Here is a 27,150-nt window from a genome sequence, read left to right on the forward strand (position 1 = left end):
TTTCTTTTCTACCTTCCTTTCCTTCCTTCTGTCCTTTCCCTTCCATACTTCCTTCCTTTCCTGTCCTTCCTTCCTTTATTTCTTTCTTTCTTCTGTCCTTTCTTCCTTCCTTCTTTAATTCCTTCATTTTTTTCTTTTCTACCTTCATTTCCTTCCTTCTGTCCTTTCCCCCTCCATCCATCCTTCCTTCCTTAATTTATTTCTTCTGTCCTTCCTTCCTTCCCTCTTTATTTCCTTCCTTTTTTCTTTCTTTTCTACCTTCATTTCCTTCCTTCCTTCTTTACTTCCTTCCTTTTTCTTTCTTTTCTACCTTCTTTCCCTTTCTTCCTTTTGTCCTTTCCCTTCCATACTTCCTTCCTTTCTTCCTTCCTTCATTTCTTTTGTTCTTCTCTCCTTCCTTCCTTCCTTCCTTCCTTCCCTTCTTCCTTCCTTTTTACTTACTTTTTTCTTTCTTTTCTACATTCCTTTCCTTCCTTCTGTCCTTTCCCTTCCATACTTCCTTTCCTGTCCTTCCTTTTCTTCCTTCCATCATTTCGTTCTTTCTCCTGTCCTTCCTTCCTTCTTTAATTCCTTCATTTTTTTCTTCTCTACCTTCATTTCCTTCCTTCTGTCCTTTCCCCCTCCATCCTTCCTTCCTTCCTTAATTTATTTCTTCTATCCTTCCTTCCTTCTTTATGTCCTTCCTTTTTTCTTTCTTTTCTACCTTCCTTTCCCTTCCAAACTTACTTTCTTTTCTTTCCTTCCTTTATTCATTCAATCATTTCTGTCTTCTGTCCTTCCTTCCCTTCATCCTTTTCGTCCTTCCTTCTTACCTTTCTTTCTATTTCCCTTTTTTTTCTTTCCTCACTGTTATTTATCCATTGCAAACACAAAATGCAAATCACAAACACAGATCAACGTGCATATACACTCGCAGGTGAATGCACACTCTCACACACCCTCGGCCTAAGCCTCATTGTCTCCTAAAGCCTTGGAGGTGCTCAGGAGTTGAAAGCTCGTTATAAAAACATAAAGCAAATCAAAACAACATCCACTGAAGTGCCACAGCAGACAGGCTTTCAGCCAACACAGCACTGACCGCTCATTCCCAGCTCTGCCCTAACTGGTTCAGGAAAGGTCAGCAGGAGAAATACCAGAGCTCTGCCATGACCACAAACCCCAGTGCCCCCTGCCTCTTTCACTCTTTAATGCTCTTTTTTCATGTATGAACTGCTGTTTTTTTTCTCCAGCAATGCCTCATTTCATCAACTAGCTCTGTAAAGCAGCAAAGAGTTAATCTGGTTTGTGTATGCATTTTAGTTGGTGTAATGCTAAAATATCCTCATAGGTAAATTGTACTGTAATAATGTGCTGTATAATGGGCTTCTTTCTATTTTTGTAGATGATTCAGTTTGTGCCAGGCTATTGTCCTTGAATTACACAAGAACTAAAATAAATCAGAAGACATTACATTTCACCACAGGTTTTATTGTATTAGTCCTTATTCATTTTGTTCCCTCAGGTTTAACAATAAAAACTGAAGAGTATATTAAAGAATGGAAAGGAAAATGTTTTGACAGGGCCAATGATGCATGTAAAAATCAAACCCATGAGGCATGCTGGAACTGAACAGTATTAGAGCTGTCTACGTGGACTCTCAACTGCGTCCTGAGTCTCCCACTGCCACATACCCCCAGAGCCTAATTTCTGCCAACCAAGAGCCCCCGTCACTCACCTGGGAGGATTCCTTCATAGGCAGACAATAAAACTTGCCATGCGCTGTGCTAGACCTATTATAAACATGATGGCTCATTTTGAAACCTGTGTTTAACATATATTCCTTCAAGGTCTAAGCAGCACCTTTTTTATAAGTACATTCCTCCTTCCTCCATTCCTTCCTTCTTTCTCCCTTCCTTCCTTCCTTCCTTCATTCTTCCTTTCTTTTTTCTTCCTTCCTTCCTTCCTTCGGTCAAAGTCTAGGCAGCACTTCCTTCCTTTTTCCCTTCCTTCCTTCCTTTCTGCCTTCCTTCCTTCCTTCCTTATTTCCATTCTTCCTTTCTTCCATCCTTCTTTCTTCTTTCCTTTCTTCATTCCTTCCATTCCTCCTTCCTTCCTTCCTTCCTTCCTTCCTTTCTTCCTTTCTTTCTTTCTTTCTTTCTTTCTTTCTTTCTTCCTTTTTTCTGGGCAGACAATAAAATTTCCACGTGCTGTGCTCGACCTACCATAAACATGACAACTCATTTTGAAGTCTGCGCCTAAAGTCAATTCCCATGGAGGGAAAGAGAGAGAAACTGCAGTCAAATTTGCAAACATCCTACTTGGTGTTTCCGCTGATGATAACGCCCATTTTACCATTGTCAAAGACTTACATGCACATTAATCTACATATCCGCATACTCTTAGGTTGGCCAGTGTTCCGCTTGAGCTGTTGCCTGTAATTACCCAGTTGGTGTGGAGATCTGTGGTGTCAGTCTGGTAATTGGAGCTGCAGTAATTCACTTTTTAATTGCCTGTTTATTATTGCAGAAGCCTTAGTTTTGTAGTTGCGGCACTGCTCACACTGTTTAATAAACAAATACGATACAATGTCACAGACTCATATTTCACGTAAACATTATAATTGCTTCACATAAAAAAACATCAACACACTCACACTAGCCCACACACACATACATGCCCATATTCTTCACAGCATAATGGAACAAAAAACTATTTTGTGACCATTACTTGCCAGATGGATGGGAAAAAACACAAAAATGGTGCATTTTGTACCACGTACAACATCTACCCAGATGATCATAGGTTCAGAGCAACACTGTCACTTGCAATACTCCCGAGACAGTACAGTACAGTACAGCATGTCATCTAGTTTTTGGCACTTTGAAATGTCATTTTGGGTTTGTTTATAGTTCTCTATGTGGGGTCTTCACTTTGGCTTCCTTTTATTTTGACAGCATTTTCATACCAGTGGGGTGCATGTGTGTTTTCATGCACGCATGTTTGTGTGTACACACTAGGATGTACGGAGCCCAACTCTATTGTGTGTGTGTGTGTGTGTTTGCCCATCGGGTGAATGACTCCAACCTTGCAGAGTCTGACTGATGTTCCTCATTCTAGCATGCAAGTAGGAGGTGGGCAACCCAACACAATGCACCATAATTTTAGACCAAACTGCTAAGGTCTTCACAATGCCTGTGTTTTCAGGCAAGAGGCATCTAGGGACATAAGGCGGAATAAAAAAGGAGCTCAATACATTCCCTCATCCAAGACACAAGCAGTAGGTTTTGTGTTTCTCAAGTGTTTATTGATGGAAAGTCAACTCAGCGGAGCTTATAAATATTGTGCTTTTCTGCAGGAAGATTTGTTTTGTATAAGCACCCAAGACAATGACGTATTGGATATCATTGATTTTACATTTAAACGTGGAAACAAGAAATCAGATGCTGGAATATGAATTGTTCCATCCTCAAAGCTTCTTTTTTTTTTTTTTTTTTACACAAGAAATGACTATTTTTGAAGAGAGAGGAATAGGATCAGAAAATGGTACAAGCTGGATTCAAACTCGTGTCTCAATACATTAGAGCAGTGTTACACAACCTTTATGTACCCCCACAGCCCAATCAGTATGGGTCAAGTACACCTTTTTCAACACAAAACCAGAAATGTGTAACTTTTAATATTATACTGGATATAATTAAGCATTAACATTAATATTATTAATGTCACTTTAAAAAAGCAATACTGTGAGTAAAAAAAAAGATACACCAAGTTGCACATTATTTATTTACTTAAAAATATTACAAAATCTTGAGATTAATCACAGATAGGTGTCGTTTTAATTTATTAATATTAAGTTTTAATTCCTGCTGACAGCACTAATATTTTTGTTGAAATTTCTGTTTTATAGGTTTAGCAAAGCAACATAAAAATCTTTCCAAGTACCATTTTGAGCCTGCTTAAAGGGATAGTTCACCCAAAAATTACAATTTTGTCATTTACGCACCCTCAAGTTGTTCCAAACCCACATGACTTTCTTCAGTAAACCACAAAAGGAGATGTTAGGTTAAATGTTAGCCTCAGTCACTATTTACTTTCATTGTAAGGGGAAAAAATGCAATGAAAGTGAATGGTGAATGAGGCTCTTTTTCCCCAACATATCCTTTTGTGTTCCACAGATAAAAAGAAGTCATACAGGTTTGGAACAACATGATGGTGATTAAATGATGGCATAATTAAATTTTGGGGGAAACTATCCCTTTAAAGGAATATAAAAGTTACAATACAATTTAAGCATAAACAACAGCATTTGTGGCATAATGTTGATTACCGCAAAACATCATTTCGACTCGTCCATCCTTTTGTTTAAAAAAGCAAAAATCAAAGTTACAGTGAGGCAGTTTTTGGTGGGTTTAAAGGCAGAAATGTTAAGCTTATAATTGTGTAAAAGCACACACATTTATTCTTCTATTAAAATTCAATTATTATTTAAGCTGTAAAGTTTAAATCATAATTTTACAGTCATTTTAGGGTTTTAGGGTTTGTTGAAATTATATTTTCATGGCAACAAAGTTGTAATAATGGCTATAACTTTACACAGAAAAGGTTAGTAATCAATTGTATCACCATAAAATCATGTTAACACACATTGTTTATGTCTGTGGCTATACTTTTGAAACATATTTTTATGTTTACGAATTGGCCCCATTTACTTTCATTGTAAGTGCCTTTCTGTAACCCAGATTTTTGCTTTTTTTAAAGAAAAGGAGGGGCAAGTCAAAATAAATTTTTGTGGTTATCAATATTATGCCACAAATGTTGTCGACTGAGCTTAACTTGTATTGAACCTGGAATATTCCTTTAAGTACCCCCTGTGGTATGCATGCCCCTGGCACAAGCGCTAACCATTAGGCCACCGCTCCAACATATCTAAAATTCATATACATTGTGCAAACAAAGAGTGAGTCTTAAACAAAAATAGTCTTTCAGCTTGTGTATAAGAGCAAAGAGGGATCTAGATGGAGCCTCTGAGGGCTTGGCAGAAGAAGAAGAAGCTGGTACGTAATTTAATTTCTCCAGCACATAAAGGAGATTATGGCTATGATGGGATTCCAGAGGGCCAGGTAATATCTATCTCATTAGAACAGCTCTCTCCAGCATTCAGACACAGCTTCACTGAGGGGCGGCAGTCTGCCCGCTCTCCTTTTGATTGTTCGTGTTACTTGACCTTAGAAGGCCATTGGAGTGGAAAGACCCGCATGGGTGTTAGGTAGCAATGGTCTTCTTTAAAACCCAGACCCAGCTGCCCACCCAGCCGACATGATGGAACATATTTAAGGGGTTAATGGTCTGGCTTGCACAAAGCACCTGCCTCATTGAACAGCATCAGAAAATAGACTTCAGAGAAGAGGTTTAACCTCGTTAGAGGGAGGGCAGCAAGCTCCTTAACCACATCAGGGATGGGAGTGAAAAATTCAGGCTAAGGGAGATAAGGAAAGAAAGAAAGAAAAGGGTGTTGTGGAGAAGCTCCCAAGTAGTTGGAATAAGAGCAGACTGCACACAGAATCCAGCAGATATATATTTGGGGAATTTTTGCCATTTCATTGATAGTGAAAGTGGAGAATTTCTGGGTGGAAAGGGGGAACAGGATCGAGCTATGACACAGACAAGATTCAAAACCACGTCTCCCATATGAGCACCATGTCTCAACGTATCTGGAGCATGTGTCGCTATGCCACGGCTCCAAGAATCTAGCAGATATTTAAACAGAATTATTACATGGCTTTCTGGAATATTTGATTCTAATTGGCCAATTGCAGCATTCTGTGGTCATTTCAACTCAAATCAGTGTGTCATGTCTATTTATTTTCTTAATTGGTAGGTGGCCATTTAAAAAGTGGAATAATGTACAGTTAGCTGGTCATTATCTCAAAGTAAACCTCATCAGGATGATACAAGATCTTGGGGGTTATTTTGCGATAATGACCATTTGATTGTACATGTAATGTAAATGTGTTGATTGCAGTAATTTGAACTTTTAGATGCACCCTCCACTAGACATTTGTGCCCAGAAATCTCTGCACAGCTTTACGATCCCCTTCCTGGCAATTCCATTCACTGACCCACAGCTGTAAATTGCCGTCATACTGAACGACAGATATGAGGTAGGCAGCTATAGAGCTTCGCACGGAACAGATTTCAACAGAGCCGAAATCCCATCCATTCACTCTTCCTATCTGCTTCTCATCCAGGCTGGCCTGTGCGCATATGTGTGTGTGAAAATCATCTGAGCCGTCTGAACCATCTGAGCCATGCTAATGAGCAAAACTCAGCTCCCTGTGTTTTGAACAAGACCCGACCGTCCAAGGACTCGTCACTGAAGCAAACTGGTTGCATGTTAGTTTGTGTCAGTGTTATTATAGTTTTTGATTTTTAATTTAGTTTTTATTTCTATTTTATATTCATTGTGCCATAACAGTTTAGTTTAGTTTTAGTTTTTCATTATTTTTCAGTTTGTCTGTTAGTTTTAGTTTTAGTTGAGTTTTAGTTTTCTCAGTGTTTTGTAGTTTCAGTTTAGTTTTTTTTTTTAGTTTTTTATTTTATTATTTTATTTTTTTTAGTATTATTTATGGATGCCAAAGCTGAGCGTTTACTGGTGTAATTTAAAAAGTGTAATATCATTTCAATTTTCAGGGCATTCTTGTGTTACCTTTATTTAGTGGTATTTTCATGTTTAATGTGGATTGTAAATTTTGCAAATTTTATAATATAGGGTGAATATGAGTAAAGTGACAAAGGACATTTAAGCTTGATCCACATTGTATCCATATGTATTTCCTTAAATGATTATAAATCATTACTAAACTAAACTTTGTGGAGCAAACAATTAAAGGTATAGTTCACGCAAAAATGAAAATTCTCTCATCATTTACTCACTGTCATGCCATCCCAGATGTGTATGACTTTATATCTTCTGCAGAACACAAATGAAGATTTTTAGAAGAATATTTCAGCTCTGTAGGTCCATACAATGCAAATCAATAGGGGCCAAAACTTTAAAGCTCCAAAAATCACATAAAGGCAGCATAAAAGTAATCTATACGACTCCAGTGGTTTAATCTATATCTTCAGAAGTGATATAATAGGTGTGGGTGAGAAACAGATCAATATTTAAGTCCTTTTTACAGTAAATCTTGACATCAGTTGTCTCCTTGGCAATCATGATTTCAAGCTCGATTTTATTTCACAGCACCATCTAGCACTCTGCGGACTCTACTAGTAAGTACTGTAGACTGCAATTGCAAAATGTGCAGTAAAAAAGGAGTTACATTTTGGTCTGTTCTTTCCCAAAACAGATTAGATCACTTCAGAAGACATTGATTAAACCACTTATGGATAATGTTTATATTGCCTTTATGTGTTTTTGGAGCTTCAGAGTTTTGGACCCTGTTGACTTGCATTGTACAGACCTACAGAGCTGAAATATTATTTAAAAATCTTCATTTGTGTTCTGCAGAAGAAAGAAAGTAATACGCATCTGGAATAGCATGAGGGTGAGTAAATGATGAGAGAATTTTCATTTTAGGGTGAACTATACCTTTATCTTTTTGAGGTTTTAAATTGATGATTTTACTTTGGGATGTGTGGCAGAGCTCATTTCATGACCATTGTTGGGAAAAGCAATGGTAAAGAGAATGACAGAAATTTTAGGTAAACCTTGTTAAGGTTATAAAAAAGTATGTTAACTTAATGTTATGAAATGAAAGTGTATATGAAAATATAAAAATGAATTCCAAATAGATGTAGATATTTTCTTGAGAATCGTTTTTCCTCTGTCCCACTTTACCAGTACTGCTTAAAAAAATCTGGGATTTGGTCAAAAGAGGGTCTTCAAAGGTTCTGCATCCTAGTATTGAAAATGTCTTAATTTTTGCTTTTGGCAAAGTTTGAAGACATCCTAAGCTTTCTTTAAAGGTTTAATCTTAGGTTATGTGCCGTTTAGATCATAATTCAAAGTGTCAAGAAATGAAAAATTTCCAAAAGTGTTCCACTTTGCCCATATCCACCCTAGTATAACAAAAACTAAAATGAATTTGAGATAATTTTTAATTTATTTTAGTGAGGTTTGGAGTTATGAATAAGTATTTTAGTAAATTTTTTTTTTTCAATAATTTCAGTTTTTATTTTTATTTTAGTTAACAAAAATTATTTTAGATAGTTTTCGTTTTTATTTTCGTTAACTATAGTAACACTGGTTTGTGTGTGAATCCGTGTGCTTTATGAACATTTGTGTAGCCGTGTGAGCGAATGTGCATTTATGTGCCCCGAGGGTGCTGTTTTCCAAGGGGGTCAGACTGATGGCTGACATGGTGTGAAAGAGTCTCATTGAGATGCGGTCAAGAGGTCCACCGAGAGCTCGCTGGTGAAAATCACACAGAGTGGAGCTAATGAACACAGCTCTGCAAATAGAGAAATGTGCCAGGAAATAACCCAGCCCTCCTAAATCAGCTATCAGCACTTTAACTAGGGCTCCGGTCTCCTCTGGGTTTTTCGCTGTGCTGCTTCACAGCCTGTCTTATCTGCATCTGGAGCTCAGAAACACAACAGCTGCACTCTGTGGAGAGGAGAGCATTGAAGTGTGCCTGACATCTCCCGAGGCTGTTATCTTGAGGTTGATGAGCTCTTTGCTCTGTGAACATTACCCTGGCTGCACCTGCCACAGATGTGGCGGTTTCACACATTTTACTATTGAAGTCACGGCTGATCAAAAGAGCGGGCGTAGTCTGCAATTAATGAGATCATCTCCATTAGGCTTGAGCATTTCTTTTTACCATTTTCTCTTTCTCTATCTCTCTCTCGACGCAAAAAGCAATGTCAATTTCCCCGAGAAACCTTCCTGCGGGCATTGAATCACAGTGACCCCTCTCACAGTCAGCTACCTGCTTCTGTCACTGTAATTAGCTCCATCAGGCATTAGCATGCGTCTCGCTGAGCAGGAATAGCTGTCTGATCTGTGGCGTGTTTGACCACCTTTGGCAGAATAAATGCAAGCAGAAGTAGGTGTTGCGCTGGGGGCTGCGGGGCTAGATTGATTGTCCGGTGTGTCGGCGGTTGAGGAGAGTGGCTGTAATCATCTCAATCAGCTCTGGGCTTGGATTGGGTATGTGCGTGTGTTGAGTGGTTGTAGCAAGAGCAACTCTGTTTAGCTCAAGCTTCAGCAGACACTGGTGCTCCTGGTGACATCAGAATACTGAGGGTCACACAAGGGCTATAATTTAGCCAATCAGGAAGCAGCAGGGGCTGTCTGGCACTCTGATGGGTTCATCAAGCTACTCCCGCGCTTTGTGTAATGGAGCAAAAGCCGCGGATGTGCACACACACATACAAACACAAAATGTAACTCAGAGGCTAAAAAGGTGAAAATACTTTATCACTTACATTTGCAGTGGCTGCAAAAGTTTTTGGACACCAAAGTTACACTTGAAATGCATGAATTCCATTGCATTATAGAACAAAATGTCAAACCCAGTGACTTCTGCAAGCAAATGATGCTAGATTTTTTCTTGTCATTTTTGTAATTTCTTTTCTCCACTTGGTATGAAGGGGATTTTTAGTGGATGTATAAAGTAATTTCCCCTCAAGTTCACACTGGTGTCTTAGCAGAGTAACCACAAGTATGTATATACACACTATGGTCCTAATAAAGTGCCCGACGTGGTCTTCTGCTTTTGTAGCCCATCCGCCTCAAAGTTCGATGTGTTGTGCATTCTGAGATGCTATTCTGCTCACTACAATTGTACAGAGTGGTTATCTGAGTTACTGTAACCTTTCTGTCAGCTCGAACCAGTCTGGCCATTCTCCGTTGAGAATCATCAACAAGGCGTTTCTGTCTTCAGAACTGCCGCTCACCGGATGTTTTGTTTTTGGCACCATTCTGAGTAAACTCTAGAGAATGTTGTGCATGAAAATCCAGGAGATCAGCAGTTACAGAAACACTTAAACTAGCCCGTCTGACACCAACAATCATGCCATGGTCAAAATTTCTGAGATCACATTTTTTCCCCATTCTGATGGTTGATGTGAACATTAGCTGAAGTTCTTGACCCATATCTGCATGATTTTATGCATTGCACTGCTGCTACATAATTGGCTGATTAGATAATTGCATGAATAAGTAGGTGTACAGGTGTTCCTAATAAAGTGTTCAGTGAGGGTGCACCACTAATATTTGACTTCTAGAAAGTGTTCAGACACTATTGTCTAAATTCTGAACAATACATCTTTTGTTTTATCATTCAAAACTTAACCAACTTTCTTTGTGAAACGTTTAGCTTGAAAAGTGTTCTTATTTCTTTAAAAATAAATTTCACTTACAGTACATTTTTAAGTGTGACTAAAGTGTCCAAAAGCTTTTTTAGCACACTGGATACACAACCACTTAATATTCTGTCTCCTTTTCTCTGCAGCGGGAACAACATACATATTTGGACGAGATGGAGGGCTTATTGTGTACACATGGCCACCCAATGACAGACCAAGCACACGAGCTGACCGGCTGGCTGTCGGCTTTAGCACCCAGCAGAAGGACGCAGTCCTGGTTAGGGTGGACAGCTCATCTGGCCTAGGAGATTACCTGCAGCTTCAGATTGTGAGTGAACAAACAAAAAAGCACACCATAGATTACACATTGTCACAGTCCCCATATCTAACATACACACATACTGTATAATTGGGTTCAAAAGTCTGAACCCACTAGTGAAAATCCTTCTTTTTGGCATTTTTCTAATTTAATACAAAATTTCCCTTTACAAATTATATTATCAGCATAAAAATTTGAGTGAAAAGTTGAATTTCAGAATTGTAAAATAATTTTTAAAACAATCATTACAAATTATGTTATCTGCATAATTTGGGTGAGACATTGAATTTCAGAAATTCTAAGTGTTTGGCATGATCCCCTTTTGGTTTTATGACAAGGTAAAACTTTACAATAAGTTTCCATTCGTTAACATTAGTTAATGCATTAGGTATCATGAACAAAAAATTAACAATATATTTTTTACATAATTTATTAATCTTTGTTAATGTTAGTTAATAAAAATACTATTGTTCATTGTTAGTTCATGTTAGTTCATAGTGCATTAACTAATGCTAGCATACACAACTTTTGATTTTAAAAATGTATTACTATATGTTAAAATTAGCATTAAGATAACAAATGCCTAATAAGTGTTGTTCATTGTTAGTTCATGTTAACTAATGATGTTAACTAATGTTAACAAATGGAACCTTATTGTAAAGTGTTACCAGTGACAACATGCCCTCCTGTCTGTGCAAAACCTGATGAGCCATATTATCCCAGCATGATCTGAGAATGTTCCAGAGAGCATCTTGTGTTCTTGAATGAAGTCAGAAATTCTGACCTTTCTTACAAATTGGTTAACATGGTCAGTGTCATGAATTGGCTTACATTTGATTTATGACCTTAAAATAGTTAAAAATCTTAGATGTCTTCATTTTTCTTCAAGTTTGATTTGAATTTCTAAAAAACTTTATTTCAAGGTTTAAATGAAGAAAAAAAAAAAAAAAAAATCAATGTGTTCAGTTTTTCCTGTGTTTTTCCAGACTTTTGGACCCTATTGTAGTGTCATCAAGTCTGAACTTGCTCAGACTTACACACACTCTCCTGAGACTGCCTGCTGTTCATTCATTGTCACATAAACCCCAGAGCAGAAGACACTCAGTTTTGTGCTCCTGAAGAGCCCAGTGAATGATCATTAGGTTAATCATAGTGTTCTATGCCTCCTCCCACACTCAAAGTGCTGGTCTGTTTTAGAAAGTTCCAGCGCCTCAGACTGCCCTCATGAATAAAATCTGTATAATGTTGAGAATAGAAGGCGCTACCAACCCTTGCTTTCAGAGGATGCTACTTGATAGAACCCGCGTTTCCTCTGACATGTTGTGCCGAGGAGTGGGAGGTGGAGGAGATGGAGGCAAGGGGGGACAGGAAAGTGTTTGGCACAGAGGTTCGGAGAGTTGTGTATTTTTCTTTTTCTTTTCGTTCGTTCTATTTTTTACGCCCACTCCTGCTGTAATCACAAACTTGATTCCCAGCAGAATCAGCGTGCTTTCTCAAGGGTGGCGTATCATGGTGTGACTGTTGCACGACTGCCTCGGCATATGCGTTCTGAGCGCAGTGAGGTAATGATTTCTCCAGCTGAGCCCTGCTCAGTTTACGATGCATGCTGGTGGCTGTATATTTCTTTAGCTACAGTGCCACAATGTGTGTGCTTCACTGAGGATGGGTCACGATGGTCGACTAGTTGACTAGTCGTCCCACAGCTTCAACTAGTTTTAGATTTTTTTCATATTTTATTTTTTTAAATATATATTTTACTGGAGGTGCTTTAGCATGCTAATAGTTTCAAAACAAGTTAAGCTCAATCAACAGCATGTTTGGCAGCATGTTGATTACTACACAAATAATTTCTTTACAAAAAAGGCAAAAATCGAGGTTGCAGCGGGGCACTTACAATGGAAATGAACGGGGCCAAGTTTTGAAGGGTTTATGTGAAGATTATAATTTATAAAAGCACTTACACAAGTTTTAACAGAAAAATTAATGTATTATTTCAGCTGTAAAGTTGTTTAAATCATCATTTTTATGATTATTTTAGGGATTTAGGGTTAGAGGGGCAGAATACATTTTTGTGGTAATCAACATTGTGCCACGAATTGAGCTTAATTTGTATTGAACTCGAAATTATCCTTTAAATGTAATAAATTACTTTGAGTTTAGATTATGCAGACAAAATGCTCTGACGAACTTGCTCAGCGGCAGATGTCTTACGTCTGGGAGCAAAAGCATGTCAGGTAGTTCTGGGAGGAAAAAGTAGTCAATAATTTTAATGACAAGCTTTTAACGTCCAGCATTTTAGAATAACCCGATTGACATTTCAGATGCAATGCGATGATACTGATGACATTCTCTAAGTGAATTATGTGTTTACATGGCTTTTTGAGGCAAAGACACAAGTTCTTTTGATGCATATCTATATCCCTATAAAAATTATATAGGAATATATTCAGTAAATGTGTTTCCATTGTAGTTCTTGCACATGTTTTCTGTTTTTGAGCACATTGCGTCAAGTTATAAACAGTTCAACCTTTAAAAACACATCAAAGATTCTTGCATCATGTTCCATTCCATTGTCATTCTGTCTCGCTTATTTTGAATGCATGAATTTGTTCTATGTGAACACCCCTTAAGGCCCACATTTGATTGGGGTCAGGTGAACTTGAAAATTATCCGCCCTAATTATGCAGGGCCTCCTTTATACCGATTTGTTTGGACTAGTCGATTTTGAAAATATGTAGTTTTGCACATCCCTAATACTCTCATTTTCACTTAAAGGAATATTTCATCCAAAAATGAATGCCAGATCCCAGATATGTATTACGTTCTTTCTTCTGCTGAACGCAAACAAAGATTTTGAGAAGAATATTTCAGCTCTGTAGGTCCTCATAATGCAAGTGAATGGGTACCAAATATTTGAAGCTCCAAATAGCACATAAAGTCAGTATAAAAGTAATCCATAAGACTCCAGTGTTTTAATTTATATCTTCAGAAGAGATATGATAAGTGTGGGTGAGAAATAGATAAATATTTAAGTCCTGTTTTACTATCAATTTCCACTTTCACTTTCGCATTCTTCTTTTGATTTTTTGTGCATATCGCCACCTACTGGGCAGGGAGAAGAATTTACAGTAAATAAGGACATAAATATTGATCAGTTTCTCACCCAGACCTATAATTTTGCTTCTGAAAATATGGATTTAACCACTGGAGTCATATGGATTACATTTATGCTGCCTTTATGTGCTTTTTGGAGCTTCAACGTTTTTATACTCATTATTTACTTGCATTGTATGGACATACAGAGCTGAAATATTCTTTTAAAAATCTTCAGTTGTGTTCAGCAGAAGAAAGAAAGTCACACATCTGGGATGGCATGAGGGAGAGGAAATGATGAGAGAATATTGTTTTTTTTTTTTTTTTTTTTTTGTGAACTATCCCTTTAACACAAAACTTTTTCTCCATAAAAAGCTAAATTAGAATTCTACGCCTTTAACGGTCAGATTTTGTTTGTATGCGTGTGTACATTTGAACTCTGCGCCCTATGTAAATATGCAGAACAGATACATGAATTCATTACATGTTATCGATCAGCAAAATAACCGTAAAGTAAGGGTGATAATGAATGCCCGTCAGACTGTGGTTATGATTCTACATGTCATATACATAGTTCATTCCTTATTAAAAATATTCTATTTGAAATGCAAGGTGGTAGGGAGCAATGATGTCTTCAAATGTGTCTTAAAATTAACTTGCTGAAGTTACATAAGACCCTATGTAACACTTTACATAATGCCTGTAATTAAGATTATCACAGATTATATATTTCCCTGTATTGGCATTACAAATAATCAGGCATCCATGACTGATATATGGCTTTTTGGCATAGGGATAGCAGGGAAATTAATGTCTTGATGCGATTAGCAGTGGATATCTAGGCTAATTCTAATGTGCGACTGGTGGAGTCTCTGCAGTGCCTAGTCTGCCATTTTTTATGTTTATTAAACTGGTGACTGCTAAGCCAACATAAAAGGTATTTAAGGAATGAATCAGCAAGTGTGTAGGAGGGTAAATTAGCTGTACCTACACCGCTAACACTCCATAAAGCAGTTAAAATCATTACAAATATCCACTACCATTTTTACCTCGTAATTGAAAAAAAAAAAAGAAATGATTTTTCCTTCCATTTGCGTGAATTATATTTGGATACAGACAAGATTAAGTGTGTCAGTATTGACATTCATGGCGAGACTGTTCGGTGATGTAACGGGATGTTTTGATAAACCTGTCTGTAGGCAGGGAGGGAAGATATTATTATCCGGAGACTGCCTTTCAGAAAGTGAATTAACTTAGGATCATTGACCATGTTAACGAGGGGGCCTTGATGTCCCGATTTTTCAAACTGGCAGTGGCGTCCCTCCCCCCACGTTCTGTGCTACTTATGACCCTAAACATTTGTGACAGAGTTCATTTAAATCTCATCATATAACCATCACTGGGGATTATCATTAGTCATCGTTCACCCCAAATCATTGAGCCATTGCTCATGCGGGGAGAGAGAGAGAGAGAGAGAGAGAGAGAGAGAGAGAGAGAGAGAGAGAGAGAGAGAGAACTGTAAGAAATGGTGATACAGGCACTAACAGCACTGCACAGAAAGAAAAAACATTCATACACATTCTTACACTTGCGTTTCAAGGGGTAATGGCCTATTAAAAACATTCCTTCTGCTGAAGATTAGTTTGCCAGCTGCTCGAACCCATGGCCAAATGCCCTATGGACTGCCTGGTTTCAGTGGCAGCCATGCAAAGCACTTTACTGTCAAGAGTCGCCAAGCAGGACAGGATTGAAGGAGAAATGGGTGATGTGTGTAAACGAGTCAAAGCCAAGTGATTATACCCCCGGGGTTTGGCCATATCATTAGCACATTCTGACCTCTCACACTCATCATGCCAAAAGAATGTATGTGTGTGTGTGTGTGTGTGTGTGAGTGTGTGGGCAGTCTAATGAGCACATCAGTCCATTTGAAGAATGGTGACGATCAGAGCTAACTCAGCAGTGAGAAGCACAGAGGTGTGAACAGTAGTACTGACAAGGGGATAGAAAGTGAGAGGTAGAAAGAAAGTGGTGAAAGATTTCAGCTCTCAGAATACACCTGTGCTTAGGTGTTGGCAATAGTGGAGCCAGCATTTCAGACATCTTAAAGGAATAGTACACCCAAAAAAGAAAATTCTGTCATTATTTGCTCACCTCATGTCGTTCCAAATCAGTATGACTTTCTTTCACAGAACACAAAAGGTGAATTTTTGATAAATATCCTGGCCACTCTTCTCCATAAAATGAACTTGAAAGGGGACTGGGACTGTCAAGCTCCACAATGACAAACAAAAATCATAAAAGTAGTCCAAACCACTCACACACTGTATTCTAAGACTTATTAAGCCATATGACAGCTTTGTGTGACAAACAGACTGAAATTTAAGTTGTAATTCACTAAAATCTTCCCCTCCACTATAGGCTTGAAATCAAATATGGCACCATTGCCATCAATGACATTTGGTTACAAGATTCATGAAAACAAATGCCATTTGGCATCAAATGTTACACCATTTTTGTCTTATATGCAATTAGGAAAGATTATCAACGAATAACTGATTAAATGTCAGTCTTTTCCTCACACAAAGCAATTGTATGGCTTCAGAAGTCTTATAATATAGCGATAAAGAAAGTCACACAGGTTTGGTACAACACGAGGGTAAGTAAAGGGTAGCCTCGCGTAGCCAGACATATTACTACGGCAAAGGTCTGGGGTCTATAGCAGCTTCAGTTGGCCAATAAACACCCATTTAGACAGGAAAAGCCATCTAACTGACATGTAAAGCGACCAATCACAGTTGGTTTTATCATTACGCAGTGTTTAGGGGAGGGGTTATTGGAGATGTATCATACCATAATAAAACACCGTCATGGGGGAACAAAATATTTTTTATAATGGTGCGTGAGTCTCCTCAAGCGAATGCACAGAAAATACATGGGAGAATAGCAGAAAATGTGTAGAGAGTCTAAGTACAGCATAGAAAACCTCATTATAGAGCATTTCACAGACATAACTAAGTAAACAAAGTAGAAAATACAGCTCTGCTCGTGGATATTTATTTACTTTCCACTACGTGCCTCAAATGAAACTCTGAATATCTCTAAAAGATTTGATGTCACTAACCTGGCAAACTTTGGCAAATTCTGTGGTTATTTTGTCCTCAAAAGTGCTCATTCTATCAATGCGGAACCTTGTGGACACAATTCGGCTTCCAGACAGACTGATAAAACATCCTGTGTGCGTCTACTCACGGAAGTTCCATCAAACCAGCAAATCAGATTTGCACTGAGTTGATCGAGAAAGTGTTTCTATAGCATCAGATGGTTAGACAAAGTAAAGGAGATAAAATTTCATTTTTGGGTGAACCATCCCTTTTAAATTAGGAAATTGTAATGGATCCCTATAAATTATCCAATTTTCTTTTTTCTGTTTGATATTACATTTTATATTAAATGTTTTCAGGCAAAATGAGTCAGGCTAGCTCATATGCTCACACATGCACACACACATGCATTTGGATAGAGGTGAAAGTGAAAGAGAGTGACAGATGCTGATTTTCTGCTTCACATGTGTCTGAGTGGGCAGGACATACCTAGTCAGAAATGAATGAGGTGTGACATGGCTCTGAGTGACAGCAAAGTGTCTGCTGTCCTCATACCGTCAGAGTGGACTAAGCCTGTCTCCGCCTAGCAGCTTGAGATGGAAACAGCCATGACTTTTGAAAAAATCTATTTTGCTTCTCAGTCAGAATCCAGTGACCCTTATTTCCTATATTTACTTACCCGCCAAATTTGAATATGTGTCATTCATGCCATTTGTCATTTTTTATACTGTCAAACTGTATTCCAGGTCATTATGCAGTTTACGAGCAGCGTACAGAACAGTTTGACTAGCCTCAGACGATTTATTGTTTAGTCTTCATCAGCCATTTTTCCCCGAATAAATGCGCCATATGGCAAACTGTGTCTTTGCTATCTTTAGTACCTGAAAGGATAAGCAGACAGATGGTGGTAGAAGTAAAAGACGAATATTTAAATTTATTCTTCAAAATAAGAGAGACAGGTGTTCTTTTAAACACCGTCTTTTTGCAAAATTCAGCCCACTCATTCCTTTGCTTTTTGTTAAAAATGTTTACCACGCTTTTTTTCTTCAGATTAGAGTCAGTGCATCAAAGAGTGTTTCTCAGATTGTACTATTGAAGCCCAGTGACAGTTGACAAGGATCACTGCAAAAATAGCAGTGCTTCAGCATGCTGTTGAATTTGCCGATTGTGATATGAAATGGTATTGTCTGTGAGAGATATTGTGTCTCGCTTTCAGGACGCTGTTTTTGTTTAGATTTTTCTCAGGCAGCTGAAGAAACTTAGAGAAGCTCAGCAATGCAGTGAGCAGACAATGAGCATAAGTTCTCAATGAGTCCTGGAGACAACGCACATAGAGTGCATTTGGTTTTTAAGGTTTGCGAGGAACTAGGACAGAGTGCTATTTTCAGTTTTCACAGAACTTGGAAAAGAATTATGTGCTGCCAAAAAGATTCATGATCTCACCAGATTCAGCCCTTACCAGAAGATAAAGCGAGATTGTGAAAGAATGCAAGCAATAGAGAGAGACAAAAAGAGAGTGAAAGAGGGGTTTAAACAATAAGAACTGCTTGCCAAAGTGGAATTATTATGCGGACCCAGCATTTTATCTTTCACCAAACCTGCAGTGCTTCAACATAAGGGCACACGAACTACGGAGCGTATCACACATACACTGTGTGATATTTTGATCTAATTTCAAACACAAGTTATTTATGAGGGCATATATTGCATGTCTGGGTGTTCTATCCAATTAAGTGCATCCCCTTGGTATTAGCCTGAGTATTACAGAGGGGCTCTTTATGTAAAGTGGCTGAGGTTTCCTGGATGCACCAGCTCATTTAAGCTGAATGCCATGGCAGATCAGCATCCCTGCTGTGGCGCACACACTCCGTCATACTCCATAAGCTTCTGCCTGCACCTTCCCTAAATAAGACACATCATTAGTGTCTTTTCTTGTCCTCTAGGTTTCTAGAGCAACCACCCCAACCCTTTGTGTATGTTTACCTCCTCTTCATGGAACATTTATTCTATTACAGTAATCATAGCTGTTGCATAGATTTATTTAATACTTGAGTAATAAAACAAATGCCGAACATACACAGAAATTGTATTGTATAGTTAGCAGCATGGGATGAAGCCCACTCCCTACTAACCACTTTTCACTGCTAATTTCTTTTTTAACATTTCTATTCTCAAGTTTAAAACAATTGTATTACTTCTGTGCATGGCGAGGGGAGATTGTCACAGTTCCAGTGTAGATGAAATGCTCTGTCAGTCGGGATGGCGCTGCAGTTGTCATCTAATTGCCTACAAGAAATGAGAAAACTCTAGAGAACTGTGTTACTATAACAACCTCCATTGAGTCTAATGAGAATCCTGTTGTAAGCTGGTGATGGACAGGGATGGCTGAGATGCAGCCATGTGGAACTGTGTGCTTAGACGGGCCCTCCCTTCAAATGATACCTGGTCACTTGCTTTAGGGATCATTTAGAGAACACCGAATACCAAGCATATCACCCAAAACATTTGTTGTTTTGTGGTAATCTGGGATTTGGTGTCACAGCTCAATTTTGCTTTCTCCTCCCATATGTTTAGTCCCTGAGGCATTGATAATGGATCCTTCTTTTCTTTTCTTTTTTTTTTTTCTTTTACAGAAAATACTGCAAAACTGGGACATGATCGCACCCGGGACTGAATGTAGGACGTAGGGTTCGCTGTGTAATACTGTATCTTTCTTAGACTAAAGTCATTAACTGAGCCTTACCTCTTGTTTAAATCAAAGATTTCTATTAGAACTGTAAGTGATAGTTCACCCAAAAATGCAAATTCTGTCATCATTAACTCACCTTCATGTTGTTCCAACCCTGTATGACTGACTTTCTTCTCTGTGGAACACAAAAGTAATTGTTCAGGAGAATGATAAGTCTCAGTCACAATACACTTACATTGTGTTAAAATAAAAAATATACAATGAAAGTAAATGGTGATTGAAGCTAAAATAGTGCCTATTATTTCCATTTGTGTTTCATGAAAGAAAGTCACTCAGGGTTGGAATAACATGAGGGGAGTAAATAATCATTCAGTATCATAATCATCCCTTTAAAGGAATAGTTCACCCAAACTGTCATTATTTACTCATTTCATGTTATTCCAAACCCTTATGCTGTTATTTTTTCCATGTAACACACAAAAACAAACATACACAAACTAATAAAATGTATACCTTTGGATAAAAGTATCTGCCAAATGCATAAATGTAAATGTAAAAAATATTTTTTAACTGAAATTTAAGTAATTATTCACTGATAATATTCACTTTCTCTACGGCTCTCTAATAACATTAAACATCATTGGTTCTTGAGTATCTCTTAACCAAATGTCATGATGTCAAACCTGCACCATAGTTGCCATATTTGATTTGAGAGCTGCATTTGAAGTGAAGATTATCAGTGAATAATTGATATTATTCACCGATTTTAAATTTCGGTCTGATCCTCACACAAAGCTATCGTATGGCTTTAGAACAATTACATTTTTACAATTTAGTGTACAATTTAGTGTCCTTTACGGAACTGGACAGCCTGTAGTCACCTTTAACTTCCATTATATGGTCAAGATTTATGTGAAGATTCTTTAAAAATTCTCTTTTTGTGTTCCACTGCAAAAACAACATCATACAAAACCAGAACGGCATGAGAATGAGTAAATATATGTATAATGATAGAAATTTAGATCTGGCGGTGAACTATTCCTTTAACCTCCATGAGAGCTAATGGAGAAGCTCTCTGACTGTAGGACAGACTCCCATTTTGCAAGATCCACCATTAGAATGTCCATAACACATTCTTAAATGTCCCCCTGGCCATGATGTGGTTGATTCAACCTTGTCATTTCAGTTTTCAAAAGACCTCCGATCCCCCAGCATAACCCTTATCAGGCTTGGTGTTGTTCCCTGCAGTCAAAGCCCCTGACTGAAGGATGAGGTCAGCTACCCAAAGGGACTGTCTGTATTGAAGGGTGAAAAAGAGGTCATTCTCCATTTAGAAGGGGGCGTAGCATGTCACAGCCCATTGGAGCACAGGCCAAGCTCTCACATCTTCTCTGACCAAAAAGCTAAAATGATGGGCAGGGAAAGGTAGAGATTGGCCCTGGAGAAAGGCTGTTAGAAAGAGCAAGGTGAAGAGGAGGGTGAAGGAGATGCTGCCCCATTGTTCTATCAGGAAGACTTGCAGACTTGAGTAAAGATTAAGATGACATTTATTTGATGAATATGAAACGGGAATGTAATGTCTCTCTTTGGCATAAGCTCCGTCTGGCGGTCCGAAGAGGTTGTACTCGGAACCGTCAGATCCTGCCGGAGATAGGAGGCAGGGGCGAGGAACCTACCCCCATGCAGGACAGGACTCAACTTGTGGCAGTGGGGTGGTGGAGGTTGCCGTGTTGGCACACTGAAACAGCAATGTGATAGATTTGAAGCAGACTTATAAAGCGATGGTTGACACATGATTGGCTAGGAGTTACCTAGTTAATGGTGCGATGATGTACAGCTGCGAGTCTTCCCGCTAAAACTACACTGCGCTTACATTTCCCAGTGATGGGCAGAGGATAGAGCAAACAGGCAGAATCTATCTTCATTATGGGATGTGAGAGGCAGAAGGAACATCCAGCTTTGGCCCAGCTGGAAATGACAACATTGTGTGTGTATGTGTGTGTGTGTGTGTGTGTGTGTGTGTGTGTGTGAGTGTGTGTGTGACAGAGAGAGAGAGAGAGCAAGAGAGAGACAGAAAGAGCTTTAGTGTAGCCAAACAAACACACAATCTGCTGGAAGAGTATAATGAATTCTGGTGTCAGGATTTGTCCTCTGCTTGCTCTATTCATAGAGATAGGTGTGAATTAGGGGTATTCACAAAGGGATATTCTCATATCAACCTCAGTTTTTGAGTTAACTAGGTAATCTGTGTGCGAATATGTTTAGGCATAAAGGTCACTGAAAATAGAATAGAGTGGGCATAGTTACTGTTTTATATAGAGAAATTAGTAAATATTATTACAAATTATTTTCTTGAGAAGTGAATCCCACCCATTGAGCTGTATCAGTGTTTAGGAAAGCATTAAATATTGAGGCCATCTAGTGGTGTGGGTGCTTACCACATGGAATGATCTCACGCTTACAGCCTGCATCTTAATGCGAAAGGAACATGCATAAATGAGGTTTTACACTGAAGATGACAAAAAACACGTCAGAAGAAAGATTAGATTCCATTCCAGTGATACTGTCACATATTATTCTGTATGACCAGCATATTGCCTCCAGGCGCTTATTTCATGGGGTAAAAATCTTAAAAGGTAATTTTTTTTTCCTGTGATTTCCTGTGATTCGATAATGTTATCTGCCTGTAGGCATGTTGAGAAACTTTTGAACATGAACCAGAATGAAAAAGTAGTATTATTTAGTTTAAAAGGCTTAATGTGTGACACAGTAAATTTTATTTTGACATCTGCAGCAATGGTGCCACCCCCTTTAAAATTACGGATTGCTGCTGGTAACGCTCTTTTGCCCTAAATGTGGCATGTGTGTGTTTGTCTTATGTCTTTTTTGGAGAAAAATAAGCCCATGCTTGTTTTAGCCTTATTTAGCATTGTTCATTACTTCCAATATATTTTATTTTATTAATTTATATAGTGTAATCCCTTCTATGTCATGCAGCTTTCCGGAATGCTTAATTCTGGTTGGTCAGTTGCAAGATTCCTCAATCAAATGTCTGTGTATAATAACTGTTGAATTGCACAATTGACTACAAAGGAGGCAGGATATTTCTTATATAGCAATGCTAGTTTCATGTTTCTCATAGAATGTGGTCTCTTTTTCAAATCAGCATTTCCTGTTCATGTTTTCATTTGTTTGGCAAGTAGCCATGTAATAATCACGATCGTGCACATTCAGCTGATTGTTGTCGCAAAATAAACCCTTTCGGGGTGATCACCAATTCATGGGTTATTTTGCGACTGTACATTATCCTTTACATATCACATACAGTAGCTGATGCAATTAAACATGCATAAAACATGCATTAAACACCATATAATATTATTAAATGTCTGAATCAAAACTGACTGTTGTAATTATAGTCCCATATAAACTTACAAAATATATATCAGGGTAAGTGTCTTTCTGGGATGGTGTAGAGTACACAGCTAAGAACCATGGTTTGGTAACTTGATGTGAAATATGTATTTAAATAATAGGTGTCATTAATGTTCCTTTTATTTGGCTACTATGAAAATTGTTAATACATTATTATTACTCTAAATAATGAACTAATTCTTAATATGCAATAAACTTAAGCATTGTATAGCTCATATGAGTGTAGTAATGTTCACGACACATTATCTTGTATTACCATGTATAGCCTACATAAAAATTAATGGTTATTTGTTTTATTTGTGTACTATTATGTGCTTTTCTGTATATACTGACATTTCTTTCTTACTTAGAAATATAAATTTAAATGATTTGAAATCACGAGAAAAAGGCACCTCCAACAGCAATAAAAGGCAAAACAAAAATCAAAACAAAAAAGAGCATCAAAAACTAGCAGGGGTGCGATAACATGCAGTATTTTCACAAAGTTTAATTGCATAAGTTACATTTAAATGTATATATATATATATATATATATATATATATATATATATATATTTACGTTTAGCAGGGAAATAAATTTACAGCACAAATTATGGTTACTCCAGGGAAGCTTGTGCATCAGCATTAGATGCTGGAAATGTTCTGCCCCTTACTTGAACAGAAAATATTATTGGTTAGCAAATATCCAATCGCATCTGAAATGAACGTTCTGATTGGTGGATCAACTTAGTTGGACTGTCTGTCTTGCCAGTGCCATCAGTTGCACTCTCAGAGCTCCGTGCGCGTTCAGAGAGAATCTCTGTACACTTATGTACATATATACAATTATACATAAACAATTTACTCAAGGGTGCTGCGGCATTACGTTAGTAGATTTAAAAAGTTCCGGGTCAAAAGCCTACTCGTTGTTCTGGCGACCATACTTATCATCACTTATTTCAGGTGGGCATACGCAAAATCCTAAGAAAGATAGGTGGGCATACGGCATATGCCTGCATATGCCCTAGACTACACTACTGGCGGTAAATCTTTCTGATGCATTGTGCCGTCTGGACAAATTGTGCACAGGCTGATAAACTATCACCTTGTTTTGGTCCTCAATAAATGTAGTACATTTGTTATGTTGCCATTTAAGATGGACTATAGCTGTCTCTTTACAAGGGATTTTATTAATAATCAAGAATTGTCTTGCACAAGTTTGCTAACACAGAATGATGCTCATTAAGTGTGATGTTCATGTGCTAAAATAAGCCAAAGCATAAAACTTGACCGCTTTATGTCTTTTTATATGTTAGTGGAGCAGATCAGAACAGAATGCTTGGGGCTGTGATGGAAATTTAAAGTCTCCTTCTTTTATCTCCCTCTCTCTTTCTTTCTTTCTTTCTCTCTCTCTCTCTGTATCTTCACAGGAAAAAGGCAATATCAAAGTGGTGTTCAATGTGGGCACTGATGACATAAACATTGAAGAAACCTCAAAGTTTGTAAATGATGGAAAGTACCACATAGTTCGCTTTACAAGAAGTGGCGGTAATGCCACCTTGCAGGTGGATGATCTGCCAGTCATAGAGCGCTACCCAACAGGTAAGAGCCCTCAGCCTTTATGTGTATGTTCACACATACACACAAACACACACATAATCTCAGTCATGCAGCTATGCACAGTGGGGACAATAAAAGGCTGGCAGACTTAAAAAAAAAAAAAAAAAAAAAGGCTGAATCAGAGGGTTAAGGACAAAATGCAGTCTGTGATTGTGGTTTCTCACAGTAAAAAAAAAAAAAAAAAAAAAAAAAAGGTAACCCTGGTATCCTTTCCAAATGTCAGCAGAGATGATTGCTCTTGGGGCTTTAGAAGGCTGAACATGTCAGAGCCAGTGTAATCAAATTCACCAGCCTCTCAGTCATCTGAAAAGCCCTGACAAAAGCTTGACAAGAGATCAGATGAGAAATAATCCTATTGCTCTCGTTTGTCAATCATGATGAAAAGAGGCGGCTGTATTAGTCTTTTATTTTGTCTTTTACTTCAAGCTCTTCTTAAACCATCACTTCTATTACAGAGATTCTTCAGGAACTTTAAATATTCTTTTCTTCTCAGGAACTGACATGAGAGAGTGTTGATACTAAATTTTGTCGAAGTATTAGATGACTGAAGCGTTAATGAAGCGCAGCAAATCTCACACTTCTTAGAGGTGGTACGAGGTCCTCTGTTGCTCAACATTGCAGTCCAGTGGGTCATTATTAAATTGGAAATGTAAAAGTGAGGATAAAGTGAGGATGTGATGGTCAATTCTACTTGTTGCAAAACACATAATAATTGCTCGCAAATGTTACTTAATATTCATTAAAATATTAAGGTAAGTATGATACTTCTCGCCAGCCAATGCAATGCATGCCAACAATGAGGAAATCAAAACTAGTCAGCAGCCAGCTAGCGAGCTAGTCTAACTATCGTCTAACTATTGTTAGTCCACTAGCAATCGTTAGCTAGATCACTTGCTAGCAAGCCAAAATGGAACATCATTCAGATTTGCCTTCAGTTAACATGAGGGAATAAAAGAGCACCAGCAAGGGGAAAATAGCACTAGCACTGGACATTAGCACTAGCGCTAGCAGTCTGGCTAGTATCGGTTGTTGGTGTTAGCAACTAGCAAATAATAGATTTTCTGTCATAGAGTAATTGTCACTGAGTGAGAAGTAATGGTGGCGATGGAAAAAGTAATAAAAAAAGGTGTTTGAAAAACTTTATTTAAGAAATAAAGAAAACTTTATATAAGAAAACTTATTTCCTACTGGGCAGGAGAAGGGAAGATGTTGGTGAAAAAACAAATGTTTCTAAGTAGTTGTACACCAAAATGTTCTTTGCATTCAGAATAGCTCCCTATAGATTTCAGCCTAATAGTGATACTTCACTGAATGGCCAATTTTTCATGTATTTTGTGTATTTTCAAGATACAAAATACAGTATTTTATTTTGATAACTTTTTTCCACACAGTATTTGGTATTTTATTTTGATACATTTAAACAAAAAATATATTTTGTATTTTTATTTTAAACACATTTTCATGTATTTGCGCCCATCACTGGTCATATACACTAATATGCTTCAGTTGCTTTCTGTGTATTCTTTATGAGTTAAAAGCAGCTTATACATTCATACAGATGGGAACATCACAGAAGTTTTGTAATTATGACAAAATCAGACCAGAAAACAACAGGAAAGCATTTGTATCTTCTGAATGAGAGGTGTTTACAGTGATGTATTGATAGGCTTGTATACTCATCAGTCAAACATCAGACTCTCTGGCGTATGGAGATTAATTGTGGATAAAATATATTTAAATGTCTGCAAAAGTCAAAATTGGCAATATTTGTGCTGACTTTAGACCTGTATACACTTTTTCTGGGAGCTGGCATGGATTAAAAGCAATTTTTTGATGTTTTTCTTGATATCATTTCATGGGTGTTTTTACATTCACCGCCACTGCATCCTCCTGCTGATGGTCACAAATATGTCAGCTGTGAGGAAAAAGTGATGTCACTGAAACAGGTCAATAAATAATACATATTGGAAGAAATGGAGACAGAGACAGGCAAGTCAACCACAGAGAGATAAAGTACTTTTTACCTTAGTCAAGACCCCCTCATTGTTTTGGTATAAACAAAGAATACAAATACCAGCAGCGTCTTTAATTTAGAGTGGAAGACAATTGCTTGTTAAAATAAAGCCATTCTAATGTGCCATTTTCTCTCAGCTTCCTGTTTCCATTGTATCGGTGTATTTAGAGAGCTGTGTGCATGATTATCTGAATACTAATGCATTTTATTTCCATGGCAGAATGGAAGAAACTTTTCCAATGAAATATTTAAAAAAAGAAAATTAGTCATGACCGCTTCATTTTAATCAGCGCTTGATTGACTCAGCTCCGCATTAGAAGAGATAATAAATGCATAGAATTTAAATTGACAACGAGTAAGAGGGAGAACAAAAAAACCAGCTTGTTTATCTTGAACAATTAGTCCTGTAACTATAGCTTGAGCATAGAACAAATCATGTGATTTTCCTCCCACTCTTACGGCCCTATATATATATATATATATATATATATATATATATATATATATATTAATTTTAAATACATGCAAAGTCAGAGGGCATAGCCATAAAGTTTTGGAATGTTTGTGCAAGCAAGCGCTAAGTCTAGGCGCAAGTGGATTTGGC

The 27,150-nt window shown here is 37.7% G+C and overlaps 1 protein-coding gene across 15 annotated transcripts in view; it reads left to right on the top strand.

The window, feature by feature from the left end:
* LOC127423416 (neurexin-1a) overlaps positions 1-27,150 on the top strand; it is a 261,207-nt gene that overhangs the window by 195,538 nt on the left and 38,519 nt on the right. For all 15 annotated transcript variants that reach the window (XM_051667679.1, XM_051667680.1, XM_051667688.1 and 12 more), the window contains 2 exons: positions 10,443-10,624; positions 24,343-24,514. In XM_051667679.1, the coding sequence (XP_051523639.1) occupies positions 10,443-10,624; positions 24,343-24,514 (354 nt within the window). The remainder of the gene's footprint in view (positions 1-10,442; positions 10,625-24,342; positions 24,515-27,150) is intronic.

Source organism: Myxocyprinus asiaticus, chromosome 32 (genome assembly GCF_019703515.2).
Source record: "Myxocyprinus asiaticus isolate MX2 ecotype Aquarium Trade chromosome 32, UBuf_Myxa_2, whole genome shotgun sequence".
NCBI classification, from domain to species: Eukaryota; Metazoa; Chordata; class Actinopteri; order Cypriniformes; family Catostomidae; genus Myxocyprinus; species Myxocyprinus asiaticus.